At 37.5% G+C, this 13796-nt stretch overlaps 1 protein-coding gene across 1 annotated transcript in view; it reads left to right on the forward strand.

Moving 5' to 3' along the window:
• Window positions 1–13633, forward strand: part of pdgfrb (platelet-derived growth factor receptor, beta polypeptide) — a 29939-nt gene extending 16306 nt beyond the window's left edge. Inside the window, exons 8-23 of the mRNA XM_041990599.1 lie at window positions 1078–1193; window positions 1301–1424; window positions 1558–1769; window positions 2471–2565; window positions 2652–2784; window positions 3583–3687; window positions 4010–4120; window positions 7427–7583; window positions 7819–7985; window positions 8389–8501; window positions 8726–8848; window positions 9052–9163; window positions 9923–10022; window positions 10123–10228; window positions 11324–11619; window positions 12352–13633. Coding sequence (XP_041846533.1) covers window positions 1078–1193; window positions 1301–1424; window positions 1558–1769; window positions 2471–2565; window positions 2652–2784; window positions 3583–3687; window positions 4010–4120; window positions 7427–7583; window positions 7819–7985; window positions 8389–8501; window positions 8726–8848; window positions 9052–9163; window positions 9923–10022; window positions 10123–10228; window positions 11324–11619; window positions 12352–12499 — 2218 coding nt within the window. The 3' untranslated portion in view covers window positions 12500–13633. The remainder of the gene's footprint in view (window positions 1–1077; window positions 1194–1300; window positions 1425–1557; window positions 1770–2470; window positions 2566–2651; window positions 2785–3582; window positions 3688–4009; window positions 4121–7426; window positions 7584–7818; window positions 7986–8388; window positions 8502–8725; window positions 8849–9051; window positions 9164–9922; window positions 10023–10122; window positions 10229–11323; window positions 11620–12351) is intronic.
• Window positions 13634–13796: the final 163 nt, after the last annotated feature.

The following is a 13796-nucleotide window of genomic DNA, read 5'->3' on the forward strand; positions in this document are numbered from 1 at the left end:
ACATTTAAACAATTAGTGCAGAACCTGTGATATTTTGGCCACTTCCAGATGCATCTACTTCCTGTCAGTCACCACCAGATGAGCCCACCACAGAGAGAAACACAATACTCTCCAGAGGGACGGGCTACATCTTTCATCGGGCAGGAACCATAAACACAAAATACCTGTCACAACTTAAATAGGTCTATCAGACAAATGGTAAACAAAACTTTAACTGTGGATTAACTGCAGGGTTTTGTTTTTACATACAAGAAAAATGTAAAAGAAAATGATCTAAGTGAAATATTGACCGCTCAAGGGTAGAATTAAAAGAGCATGTCGACAAACTGAGCATTATTTCCTGTTTGAGTTTTCAGCTTTTTTTCTTTTTATACCAAGTAGTTTCTTCCTGAAAGAAGTTTGCTGGCAAACAACTCACAAATATTTCAAAGCGTTCAAATGCTTATTTCCTCTATAAAGAAATCATAATATCTTGCAAGATATGATATCCAAATATAAAAAAGAAAAACAGCCCTTTAAGGACAAACCCAAGGCTTCCTTACCTTTCCAGAGTATCCCACCACTATTTGCCTCACAAAATGAGTTTTTATGTCCACAAATGTAGAGCTGGTAAATCACAATTTATTTTACACAGGCCAAACTGGGTGATGTGGATCATGTAGATACATTTGAAGTTGTTTAAATGAGATCAGATCAAGTATAAGACTCCTGATAATCAGTTTTATGTATTTATTTATGTTTATTTATGTTTTATGTGAATTTTTTATTAATCCAGGACTAATTCAACTGAGATTAAAAACCTCTTTTTTGCAAGGAAGTCCTAATCAGGTCATAAGAAGGACTAGTAAATATAAAAGTGCATTTTGAGTAAAATTAAAGTATCAAACCCTAAGTTATACAGACTTGCTTCAGATTAATTCAATTAAATTAGCTTCTCAAAATTCTAATAGTTTTGAAGCTGTCTGGCTCTGAGAACATAAAGCAGACAGAAATCCTGGTTTGACTTAACTTAGTTTGTCCATAGAAATATATGTATATAATATATCTTGATTATTGATCATATTTGTTTTTTCTAAGGTATGTCACCATTTTGACGTTGGTGAGGGTGAGGACAGAGCAGAAGGGTCTCTATGCTGCTCTTGTTACCAATGGTGACGACTCAAAGAAAGTGTTCTTTAACCTGGAAGTCCAAGGTGAAAGGATGATTTCAGACACCTAAACTCATCCTGGTTTTCAGGGTGTTTTTGTGCTTTGTGCTAATGTAATGTTAATGGTCTCTTCACTCTGCCTGCATGTGTAGTTCCCTCCCAGATTAAAGACCTGACTGACCACCATCTGCCAGGGAAGAGACACTTGGTGACCTGTGTAGCAGAGGGAGTCCCAACCCCGACTATACAGTGGTACAGCTGTGGCAGCATGCTCAAGTAAGTCACACTGTTCGTCACTAGGGGGCTGACCATACTCACATATTTATATCACTTTCCACTTTAGAGCATCTGTCGGACTTTACACTCCACTGAAGCTGTTTCTCCTCATTGATCCAATTTCCTGATGTAGGTGTAGCAACCAGACGGCAGTGTGGAGGCCGCTGATACTGCAGCCAGAGGAGCTGAGCATCCAGACCAATGTGAGCTACAGTGAGATGCGGAAAACCAGCCAGGTGCGCAGTCAGCTGACTTTTCACAAGCCTCAACAGGTCACAGTTCGGTGTGAGGCCACCAACCAAGCAGGATCAGTGGACAGAAGAGATGTCAAACTGGTATCCAGCAGTAGGTGTCACCTTTAATTTCTACTTTTATTTTACTTAAAAAAATTTTTTTTATTTTTCAGTATTACTTAAAACGCATGTCCAGGGTACAATTAAATTTAAAATCATAGATAAATTAAATATTGTGTATACTTTTTATATTATGTAAATGTACATTGAATCATTCTACTGTTATTAAAGATTAATGTCAACAATCAGTCATTGGTAAAAAAAAAATTTTTTTTTAATTTATTTATTTCAAAGGGACAATGCATATTCAAGAACATATAAATTTAAATGTGCCAGAATTAGCCCGAAGGCTACTTTACATCTATAGTCCCTGGCTGGTCAAAGAGATAAAAACATCATATGACATTACAACGTTGCACAATATACATACTAAGATCAAATTATCAATGACAATTCATAAGACATGGGAAAAACAACACAATAAAACACAATCATGACATACAACAGTAACATTTACATAAGAGCACAACATCAATGATCACAAATCTGGTTCCCCTTGAGCCATCGTTTCAAATTCATTTTAAAAGTATTGTAAGTGGTAGAGACTCTTATTGCAGCTGGGATGTTATTAATATATTATTATTATTTATAAATGAATGTTTATGTATGCTGGTAATTTTAGACATCAGTTTGAATTACAGCCTCTACGGTTTGTGCTGTAGCTGATGCTCTCTGTCTCTGTACCTGTTACAGCTCTGTTCTCCCAGGTGGCGGTACTGGCTGCTGTTCTAGCCCTAGTGGTCATCTTTATTACATCAATCATTATCCTCATTGCTGTATGGAGGAAGGTAAGGCAAAAAGTTTAATGCCAGGTATGTTCAATGAAAATCAGGTTTTTTGTGTTTTTTTCCTCATGTTTTTTGTGTCTTGTCAGAAACCGCGCTATGAAATCAGATGGAAGGTGATAGAGTCTGTGAGCCAGGACGGACATGAGTACATCTACGTGGACCCCATACACCTGCCCTATGACCTGGCCTGGGAGATGCCCCGAGACAACCTGGTGCTGGGTGAGTTCACATGCAAACAACAGACAAGTAATCGTGTATGGTGGTTTGCAAAAGTTTCTGCAGTCCTGACTAGGAGGGGTTGGATGATGAAAAAGATTTATACATATTCTTCAAACTTTGTGCCAACATTCAGCAGCAATGAGCTCAAAGTGGCTGCTTATCATTCTGAATGTTGAAATAACTGATTCTGATAAAATAGGAGCAATCTATGAGAAGAATGAAAAGTATCTTTATATATAACAATGCTTTTTGAAATTCAGATTATCAATTATCTCTTGTGTGCCTCTGTATAAAAATTTTGTCATCTTATAGTATATTTATTATTTAGTTTCCACTGAAAACTTGTGATAATTTTTTAGTCTAAACAGACGGTTGTTAGTGGGTTTTGTTCCTCAGATGTTTAAAGTGGAACTACAACCAGGAGGGTTTAGTGCTGTGGGTGGTTTGGGTGATTTGGGTTGTCTGGGTGCAGCAAGCGGCAGAATACTAAATGACTTTGTTGGACTTGTCTCAGTGGCTTCAGTCCCTTTTCACTTTTAAGCTCCTTTTTAAATTTTTACATCTGATTTTCTGTCAACTGCTTTCCTGCAAAGAGGAACATCATTTCTCCTCAAAATGAATGATCCCCACCATCGTTACAATCTGCTAAAACACGTTTAAAATCTTACTTTCTTTTGGTAAACAACAGAAAGTTTCTCACTCTAATATTTTAATGAAGAGAAGTGTTTTTCCTTCCTTTCAGGACTAATGTGTGCTCCATTCATATTCTGTCCTACTGAGCCCTTCTTTGTGTTTCAGGTCGCACTCTTGGATCAGGAGCATTTGGCAGGGTGGTCGAGGCAACTGCTTACGGTCTCACGCATTCCCAGTCCAGCACAAAAGTGGCAGTGAAAATGCTGAAATGTAAGACACACAATAAGAAAACACAAAACAGCCGTGTGCATACTTTGTGTGAACAACAGGAGTCCCCCCCGTTGCATAGCTGTCAAATATTGTGACACCAGTCCCATGTCCCTGTGAGCTCAGAGAGAGCAGCGGCCTGCTGAGCTTCAGTTTTGTTGCCAGTCTGATTCAAGTTTCAGCTCACAGGTCATTGAGCGGTTTGGCAAAAACACAGCATGTCCTACTCTCAGTGCTCTTCGTCCTCCTGTTCTCATTTCTTTCTCATGCAGCTTTTTATTCCTCTCTCTCTCTCTCTCTCTCTTTTCCTCCCTTTCTCATTCAGCATCAGCCAGGAGGAGTGAGACTCAGGCACTCATGTCAGAGCTGAAGATCATGAGTCACCTGGGGCCTCACCTCAACATTGTCAACTTGCTTGGAGCTTGCACCAAACATGGTGAGCACCACAGCGACACTGTTAATGCACATGACTATTCTCTGTACTTTTTGCTTCTACTCTGAGCATGCAACACATTTGGCATATACACTGTGTGCAGAATTATTAGGCAAATGAGTATTTTGATCACATCATCCTCTTTATGCATGTTGTTTTACTCCAACTGGTACAGGTTTGAAAGCCTATTACCAGTTAAGCATATCAGGTGATGTGCATCTCTGTAATGAGAAGGGGTGTGGTCTAATGACATCAACACCCTATATCAAGTGTGCATAATTATTACGCAACTTCCATTCCTTTGGCAAAATGGGTCAGAAGAGAGATTTGACGGACTCTGAAAAGTCAAAAATAGTGAGATGTCTTGCAGAGGGATGCAGCACTCTTAAAACTGCCAGGCTTTTGAGGCGTGATCATTGAACAATCAAGCGTTTCATTCAAAATAGTCAACAGGGTCGCAAGAAGCGTGTTGAAAAAACAAGGCGCAAAATAACTGCCCATGAACTGAGGAAAATCAAGCGTGAAGCTGCCAAGATGCCATTGGCCACCAGTTTTGCCATATTTCAGAGCTGCAACATCACTGGAGTGCCAAGAAGCACAAGGTGTGCAATACTCAGGGACATGGCCAAGGTAAGGAAGGCTGAAAAACGACCACCACTGAACAAGACACACAAGATAAAACGTCAAGACTGGGCCAAGAAATATCATAAGACTGATTTTTCTAAGGTTTTATGGACTGATGAAATGAGAGTGAGTCTTGATGGACCAAATGGATGGGCCCGTGGCTGGATCAGTACAGGGCAGAGAGCTCCACTCCGACTCAGACGCCAGCAAGGTGGAGGTGGGGTACTGGTATGGGCTGGTATCATCAAAGATGAGCTTGTGGGACCTTTTCGGGTTGAGGATGGAGTCAAGCTCAACTCCCAGTCCTACTGCCAGTTTCTGGAAGACACCTTCTTCAAGCAGTGGTACAGGAAGAAGTCAGCATCGTTCAAGAAAAACATGATTTTCATGCAGGACAATGCTCCATCACACTCATCCAAGTACTCCACTGTGTGGCTGGCCAGAAAAGGTCTAAAAGAAGAAAAAACAATGACATGGCCTCCTTGTTCACCTGATCTTAACCCCATAGAGAACCTGTGGTCCCTCATCAAATGTGAGATCTACAGGGAGGGAAAACAGTACACCTCTCTGAACAGTGTCTGGGAGGCTGTGGTTGCTGCTGCACGCAATGTTGATCGTGAACAGATCAAGACACTGACGGAATCTATGGATGGCAGGCTTTTGAGTGTCCTCGCAAATAAAGGTGGTTATATTGGTCACTGATTTGTTTTTGTTTTGTTTTTGAATGCCAGAAATGTATATTTCTAAATTTTGAGTTGTTATATTGGTTTCCCTGGTGAAAATAAATAAGTGAAATGGGTATATATTTGGTTTTTGTTAAGTTGCCTAATAATTATGCACAGTAATAGTCACCTGCACACACAGATATCCTCCTAAGATACTAAAACTAAAAAAGCCCCACTCCAGCTTCCAAAAATATTCAGCTTTGATATTTATGAGTCTTTTGTGTTCATTGCGAACATAGTTGTTGTTCAATAATAAAATTAATCCTCAAAAATACAACTTGCCTAATAATTCTGCACACCCTGTAAGTGATTGCAACACTTTTTAGCAGGTTTTGATGGCAGAAGTACTTTTGTAAAGATGAGTCAATTAATTTCACTCCTCCTTGAATCAGTGTCTAGTTAGCCATACTTCTGTAAAAGAAATTCAATGCAAAACCACTCATAATCTAAGTTTGTGAAATTCTTTTTTAAAATGTGTTTTTATTGTGTTTGGATCAAATGCCTATAGTTTGAATAAAAAGTATAACAGATTTCCTGTTTTCCTCATCCAAGTCAATAACAAACATATTATTTTCACTGATTGGATAATAGTGTAAATAAGACACTTGTGATTTCCTGTAAATGATTTTTTTTTTAAAATCACGTTGCTATAATAAGGAAGCTGCTCCCTGTGTGTTCAATTACTAGACTTTCCTCTGGTTTCATTTCATTATAGAACAAATATACAGCTATCTACCAGTCTAAAATGTTATGAAACATCTAATCTGAAAGCTTAATAAACAATGCAGAGTCCATAGTAAGTTTTATAGAATAAACAGTGATTTTGCAGTTGTTGCACAGTCACTAGTTATTTAGGATATTTTCAGTTCTTTCAGTTCAGTTCAGAGTGAAAACAAATTAGTGACATACAAAGACAAAAGATCATTTTTGGCTTTTTTAGAAACTATGACTTACCAGCCAGCCTTTTTCATTTAGTTAAATGATCTGTTCATGATACGTTTTCGATGAAACAGGCAACCACAGCCTCTTAAATGTTGGTGTTTTCCCTCATTTTCCCCCTTTCATTGTGAATCTTACTTTTGAGAAGGACCCACAAGTTCTCAACAGGATGAAAGTCATGTGAACAACGGAGCCTGTTTGGCATTTAGTCATCATTGAGATCTTTGCTAGATGGCCCAAAGGATGAGTTCTTGGATGCATCTGATAAAGCACTGTCTTGCATAAAAATTTCTCTTTATTGTTGTGGGGTTTTCTGTGTAACTTAGCTTGTAGAAAGTAACGTGCACAATCTTGCAGCAGGATTTACAAATTGATTTTAAGCTAATCATCTACCTCAAAATTCCAATTATCCTTCTGTGCTGTGAGCTCAGAGCACTCTAAACATTTGACACAATATACTTCTGTTTGCTCCTGCAATGGAGCTTCTTGTTTAATCTTTTTCCCAAAGCAGCTGATTTCAGAATTTTTTTTTTCTATTTTTGATATTAACCCGTTTTTCTTTTTGCAATTTTTTACAGCAAAGCATTTGATTGTCTAATCAACCAGTTGCTAATTTTTTCATAAGTTTTGCATATTTGAAATAAATTTCAGTGTCAGTTTGATCTCTTTTTGGCTTGTTGGTAGTGAAGCTGCTGCCTGTAATTCTGTACAGGTGAAAAAGTTTGATGTTCGGAATATTTAGTGACAGTATGTATATTTAATATAAGCTCTTTGAAGTTCTCCAAATTAGCTCATAATGCTGATTAGTTTGCATTTAAAAATCATTGCAAGGCAGTTTAATACATAAATAATTACTTTCTTCTAAAGATTGGTTGATTGTGTTTGAGTTGTTGTATAAAGTTCTTTACTTTTTTTCTGTAGAACCAAATTTTATAGATTAGTAACTTCCTGAATGGGTATGCCCATATTTTTGACTGCCACAGTATTTGTATTGCTTATGTGCACTCTCATTTTTTGTCAGGCCCTCTTTACCTGGTGACAGAATACTGTCGCTATGGTGACCTGGTGGACTACCTGCACAGGAACAAACACACCTTCCTGCAGTACTACGCTGAGAAGAACCAAGATGATGGCTGCCTCATTTCAAGAGGAAGCACCCCTCTTAGCCAACGAAAAGGGTGAGAAGAACAGAGAAAATGCATTAAGAGCCGGACAAAAGACCATTTTATAAAATGTAGGGACTGTTTCGCTGAAATCCATTGTGTTCAGAGAAATAGCTGCAACTGATATGCTTCCCTGATCCCATGAGAAAGATTGTTACAGATATTTCACGTGATCAGGGACTTTCTAAGTAACATTTGGATTAAGATCAGATGTGTTTTTTGTTCTTTCTTTAAAAAAAATAAAAAACAGCTACGTGTCCTTTGGAAGTGAGAGTGATGGAGGATACATGGACATGAGCAAAGATGAGCCATCAGTCTATGTGCCCATGCAGGAGCAGATAGACACCATCAAATATGCAGACATTCAGCCTTCTCCATATGAGTCCCCCTACCAGCAGGACCTCTATCAAGAACAAGGTTTGATATGAGCCTTTTGTTAAAATGACTTTGTAGAACATTGAAAATTATTAATTTTCCAGTTTTATAAGGGTACACAAGCATAAAGAATTAAGCATGATTAACACAGGAAACACAGAAGAACTGATAAATATGTATGAATGAATTAGATGTGAGTCCTTCCAGTGAAAGAAGTGTTATATCTATGGCTGAATTAATTTGAATGGTGCAATTATTTAACAGCTTAAGTTGCTTCATATATCAGTAAATTAATCTTTCTTTTTTATTATTAAGCAACAAATGAAATGCTGAGACAATGTTGCAGCATGCAGTCATGGGACAGTCAGAGTTCCCTGGTTACAACAACAAAGTTTCCATTCATGAGATGCTCATCACCTTCTTTTCCTCTCTTTTTCTTGTCCAGTTGGCACTAGATTGGATCTGATGATCAGTGAGTCTCCCAGTCTCACCTATGACGACCTCCTGGGCTTCAGCTACCAGGTGGCGATGGGGATGGAGTTCCTCGCCTCCAAGAATGTAGGACTTTCTTCCATATAATGTTTCAAACTACGTTGCTGCGGACTCGAGATTTTAGATTAGCTTATTTTGAAAAAAAAGAGGAAATGATTGAAGTCTGAAGCATGATCTGCTTTCATTTGATGACAGATTTGATTTGATTTGATTTGATTTGATTTGATTTGATTTGATTTGATTTGATTTGATTTGATTTGATTTGATTTGATTTGATGTTTGCTTTGCAGTGTGTCCACCGTGACCTGGCTGCCAGGAATGTGTTGATCTGTGAAGGCAAGCTGGTGAAGATTTGTGACTTCGGCCTGGCCAGAGACATCATGCATGATTCCAACTACATCTCTAAAGGCAGTGTAAGTGGAAAAGTACTGAATGTAATGTAATCAGTCAGTAAAACTAACTCTAAATGCAAAATAAAATACAGCAAATAGGATCTATGGGGATCTGCAGTGGGTGCCAATGACTGCAAGCTAGACTCTTTCAACTTTCCTGACTGTGTGATGTTTCTAAAAATGCTTTGTATTATCTAAAATGAAGTGTGTTTCCTCTTATCCAGACATTCCTCCCCCTGAAGTGGATGGCACCAGAAAGTATTTTCCATAATTTGTACACCACCCTGAGTGATGTGTGGTCATACGGCATTCTTCTTTGGGAGATTTTCACACTGGGTCAGTCTAAGCATGACACACATTCATGCATATTATGAAACTAATACTAAATCAGCAACAATGCATGCATCCGATGCAGAGGATTTGTCCTTTGTAACTAAGTATCCAGATTTTCCCGCTTGATCCCTGATCAGCTCTTGAAGTTGCACAAACCCTCCTACACTCTCCCTGTAGGATTGAGTATGCAAAACTGTGGCAAATTTCAAATTCTATGTCAGAATGCAAGTACATATCAATTTGCTTAAAGACTTATATGAGGTCACAATGTTATTAGCCACAGTCAGGCTTTGAAATCAGCATTTCCTTGCTCAGGGTATTGTGAGCATTTTTTTAAACACTCTTCCCATGAATTTTTTAAGCTACCATGAAAACAAAGAAGACAGTTTGTACTATATGCAGCATAAGCCTGAGTGGTAAAAAAAAAGATCACAATCCAGCATCTGTAAGCAACAAATAAAGATTCTCTGTGCTGAATCGGACTTTTTGTGAGTTTTCTGGATTTATTTTTCTTTTATATCTGTGTCAGGAAACTGACTTCGTTGCACAACAAATATAGTTGAAAAAATAAGCCAGTGTTCTTGTCGAAAGAGAAATAATAAAATGGAAACATTGCAGATAAAATGTAAATCTGTGATTTCAGATAATTAATTTAGTCAAGATTCTTTTTTAAATTTCTAAGATTGTCACCTGGCTTTCCATCCTGTGGAGGGTGTCTGATTTCTAGATTAGTTTTTGAATTATTTGAAACTTTGTTTGCAGGAGGAACTCCATACCCAGATTTACCCATGAATGAATTATTCTACAGCGCTTTGAAGAGAGGCTACCGAATGACCAAACCCGCCCATGCCTCAGATGAAGTGTGAGTCTCCCTCTCACCTTATTTTATTGCCTTAATGAAAACTCTCCAACTTGACACAGATTATAAGAGATTAACTTATTATGTGTTGCTAATGTTACAGCTATGAAATCATGAAGAAGTGCTGGGATGAAAAGTTTGAGAAGAGGCCTGAGTTCTCACTCCTGGTCCACAGTGTGGGAAGCATGCTGACAGACAGCTTTAAGAAGGTAACTAAATTATGCTTAATGCAGTTTTGAGTTAAATTTGTTTAATTTTCTTTTGCTTGACCAATATCGAAGTTGATGTTTATGATTATGCCAGTTTAGTCAAGTTTCTTTGTAAAGCATATTCTTTACACTAGGTGTAAACTTGAGCTGTACAGAAATTGATAAATTTGTATTAAAAGCATGTGCAGCTTTTATAAATTTGGTTTTGAAAGCTGAGCTCTAAGTCCAAACTCACACAGAGGTTTTTACGTGCTCATAGGGTTTAACTAATAGAGAAGTCATTAAAGAGCAAATCTGATGTCTCAAAGCTTCAGGATCTACTCATACAAATATTATGTTGTCTCTATAGTGCTATTGAACATCCAATATTTTATATTGGCGATGTACTGAGTGAGATCATCCACAGGGAAAAGGCAGCTGGCAAACAGATATGTAAATCTGTGTGTCATCAGCATAGAATGAGACACATTGTATTGTCTAATGTTAGAGCAGAGTGGAGGCATATACAGCAAAACTAAAAATGACCCTGGAGGGATATTTAATGCTAACTTAATCAGATTCAAAGTTGTAAATAGAAAGTGTGAAAGTTTAACCTATGGGGTAGATAGTAAGTTAACAGGAACTCTGAGGTCTAAACTATGTTCAAGGTGCTTAAGCAGAATTACATGACTGACTTTTTCAAAGGCTCCAGAGAGGTCTTAAATTTATTTATGCACAAGATGTTTGTTACTGTTTTATTAAGACAGTATGTCTAAGCATAAAAATAACAACATTTTGCATGGTGTGACAAATAGAAATCCATTTTTCTCTTGTGAAAATACAAGATCAGGAAGATTCCACTCCACTTGATACATTGATACATGATTTATTAAGATAGTGTTTTGTTGGATGCAATTTTAGCAGAAATGCTCAAGAGGACACCTGCAAAACCTTTTTTTTTTTTTTTTTTTTTGTGTTGGATACATGAACGTGACGACATTTAATGAAAGATAACATTACAGGAATTTATATATTTGCAGACGAAAGGAAAGTTGTACTAAAATCCATTCTTCTGCCATACATACTGATCATCAAACTATTGTTTCCTGAAAACAGAGATACAACCAGGTGAATGATAACTTCCTGAAGAGTGAACATCCCGCTGTGGTCCGCACCAAACCCCGGCTGTCCTCACCTTTTCCAATTGCCAACCCAGCCTTTGGCTCTCCAGGTCCCATTACCATCTCCTCCACCCCCCTGGGCTCTTTTAACCAGAACCCAAGACCTGAAGACCACAGACAAGAGGTCAACACGCAGGAAATCATAACTTCTTACAACGAGTACATCATTCCCATCCCGGACCCAAAGCCAGAGGAGGTTTTCACTGACGAGCCATCAGAAAGTCCAGCAAGGTATGGAGCAGACGTTGTGCAGATGTGTGCCAAATGCAGAGGCAGCAAGGGACACCAATATCTATTTACTTAACTACAGCATTTTATTTCCACCATACACCCACTCATCCAGATGTTGAGCTGAGACAGTAGCTGTATTATGTTGATATGTATGTGTTTTTATAGCCTATATAAATACATTGCCAAGCAACAACAATTTAATCTAACATACATTCACAAATATTTATGTTTTACAATCCCTTATTAACTTCATGAGAGTTCCTGTTTAGTGTTGAAAGATGTTTGACTGGGTTTGTGAGGGATGTACGGTCCATTTTTATGTTTTGGGTTTTGACAGTGAGCCAGTCTTTTTGATTATGCATGGCTCATGACTTGTTCTTTTAACATTGTGGTTTGCGCTTAATGTCTTTGGCCCCTTTTCCAGATAACACAAAGACAGTTTGCCCAGGAACACTAACTATTATTCATAAAGATTTGGCAGAATTATCTTAAAAGCAAAACCAGAATTATCCACCATGTACCAGAGACATGAAATGTTTAAAAATCTCTAGAGCTAGAATTGATCAGCAGCTATTGTTTCTTTTTAAATATTTTAATGAATGCTGGTTTACACCCTACAAAAATGAAAAAGTACCATAAATCAGAATATTGTAATTGTTGGAATGCACAAAAAAGCAACATGGTAGCAAATCCATTTGTTCACATAAATATAAATTGTTTCCCTGCCTACAGCTCTCTGGCTCTGGAGGAGGAGAGTGACTCCATGTCCCAAGACACCGCTGATACTCTTCCAGAGGAGGACCGGCTGGAAGAGACCAGCGAAAGAGACGCACTATTGGGCTCCTCGGGGACACCGGAGATAGAAGACAGCTTCCTGTAGCCACATGTAGGAACCCTGGGAAAACAGAGCCCCTTTCTTAGGCTGAAAAGGGAACACGGCTAAACTTTTAATGTAGCAAAACTGAGACTCAGAAGGTAATTTCTGTATTTTGACGTAGCACTCAAAAAGTTGTGTCCTCCTTGAATTTTTGTTAACTACCAATGAATGCTAATAATAAATGTGGCGACATCTGTCTGACATTTTTGAAAGTTTGCCATGATATAAATATGGTACTCTCCTCACATTCCTACATGATCAGTGTGTAGTGTACTACGCAGTGTCATGTTTATTGTTTTTTCTATTTTTATCCAGAGATCTATAACATGAGATACAATGGGGATTATTTGGAACCACGTGCCTTTTTTTGCTGTTAGTAGGTTAGACTTGTAAGAAGTGGGTGAGTTTTTTTTTTTTTCTTTACATTTTTTATCCATGTTAAGTAAAACAGCTTAAAAGACAAACCATGAGCAAAAACTATATAAATAAATAAAATCATATACACGAAGACCATAACTGAATTTTATTTGTAAATTTTGAATTCCATCTTGAATTTAGTTATTCTTTTGTGTAGGCTTGATTCATAGTTCTGTGCCAGATTTGCACTTTATTTAGGGGAAAATGTGGATATCCATGTTAAAGATATATTGTCCCACTCTGTGAAAGATAGAAAGCTACAACATAGAGCCACTAAAACATAAATATAGCCGTTTTACATTGATTACATGATGCATTTCTGTGATGACATGTGACTGAAGTGAAAATAATCAGCGCAGCATATCACTGCCTTAGCACAAGATGGCACACATGAGTGCCTTTGTATTGACAGACTTTTGTCTTGCAGCTACATGAAGGGCTATTGTACTTAATAATCTTGACAGCCATATGTAGAAATGCTAAAGAAAAAAAGGCTGTTTTGTTTTGTTTTTTTTGTACTTGTTTTGGTCAATGTTCACTTACATTGTATTTCATCTTTTATCTAAAACACACTTTGTTTCCTGTAGGACTCAATGTAAAATGCACAAGATCACAGTGTCACAAGCTATGGTACCAAAGCTCTTAACGTTTACAAATGTATTTTTATAAGTGTCATTTTATATGTTGTAAATGTGTCAATAAATGTGTATTATCACAATAGTTTTGGAATATGTGGAGTCGTAATTTAAGAGCTAGATGTTTTGCACCAATGCTATTTCTCATGTTCAAAAAGTTTGAAGCTAAGTAGATAAAAACAAAAAAAAAAAAATCCTTTGTGGTGTAACAAACTAATAATAATGTCTCACACTTTCAAAAATGTTTA

Source organism: Melanotaenia boesemani, chromosome 7, assembly GCF_017639745.1.
Source record: "Melanotaenia boesemani isolate fMelBoe1 chromosome 7, fMelBoe1.pri, whole genome shotgun sequence".
Lineage (NCBI taxonomy): Eukaryota > Metazoa > Chordata > Actinopteri > Atheriniformes > Melanotaeniidae > Melanotaenia > Melanotaenia boesemani.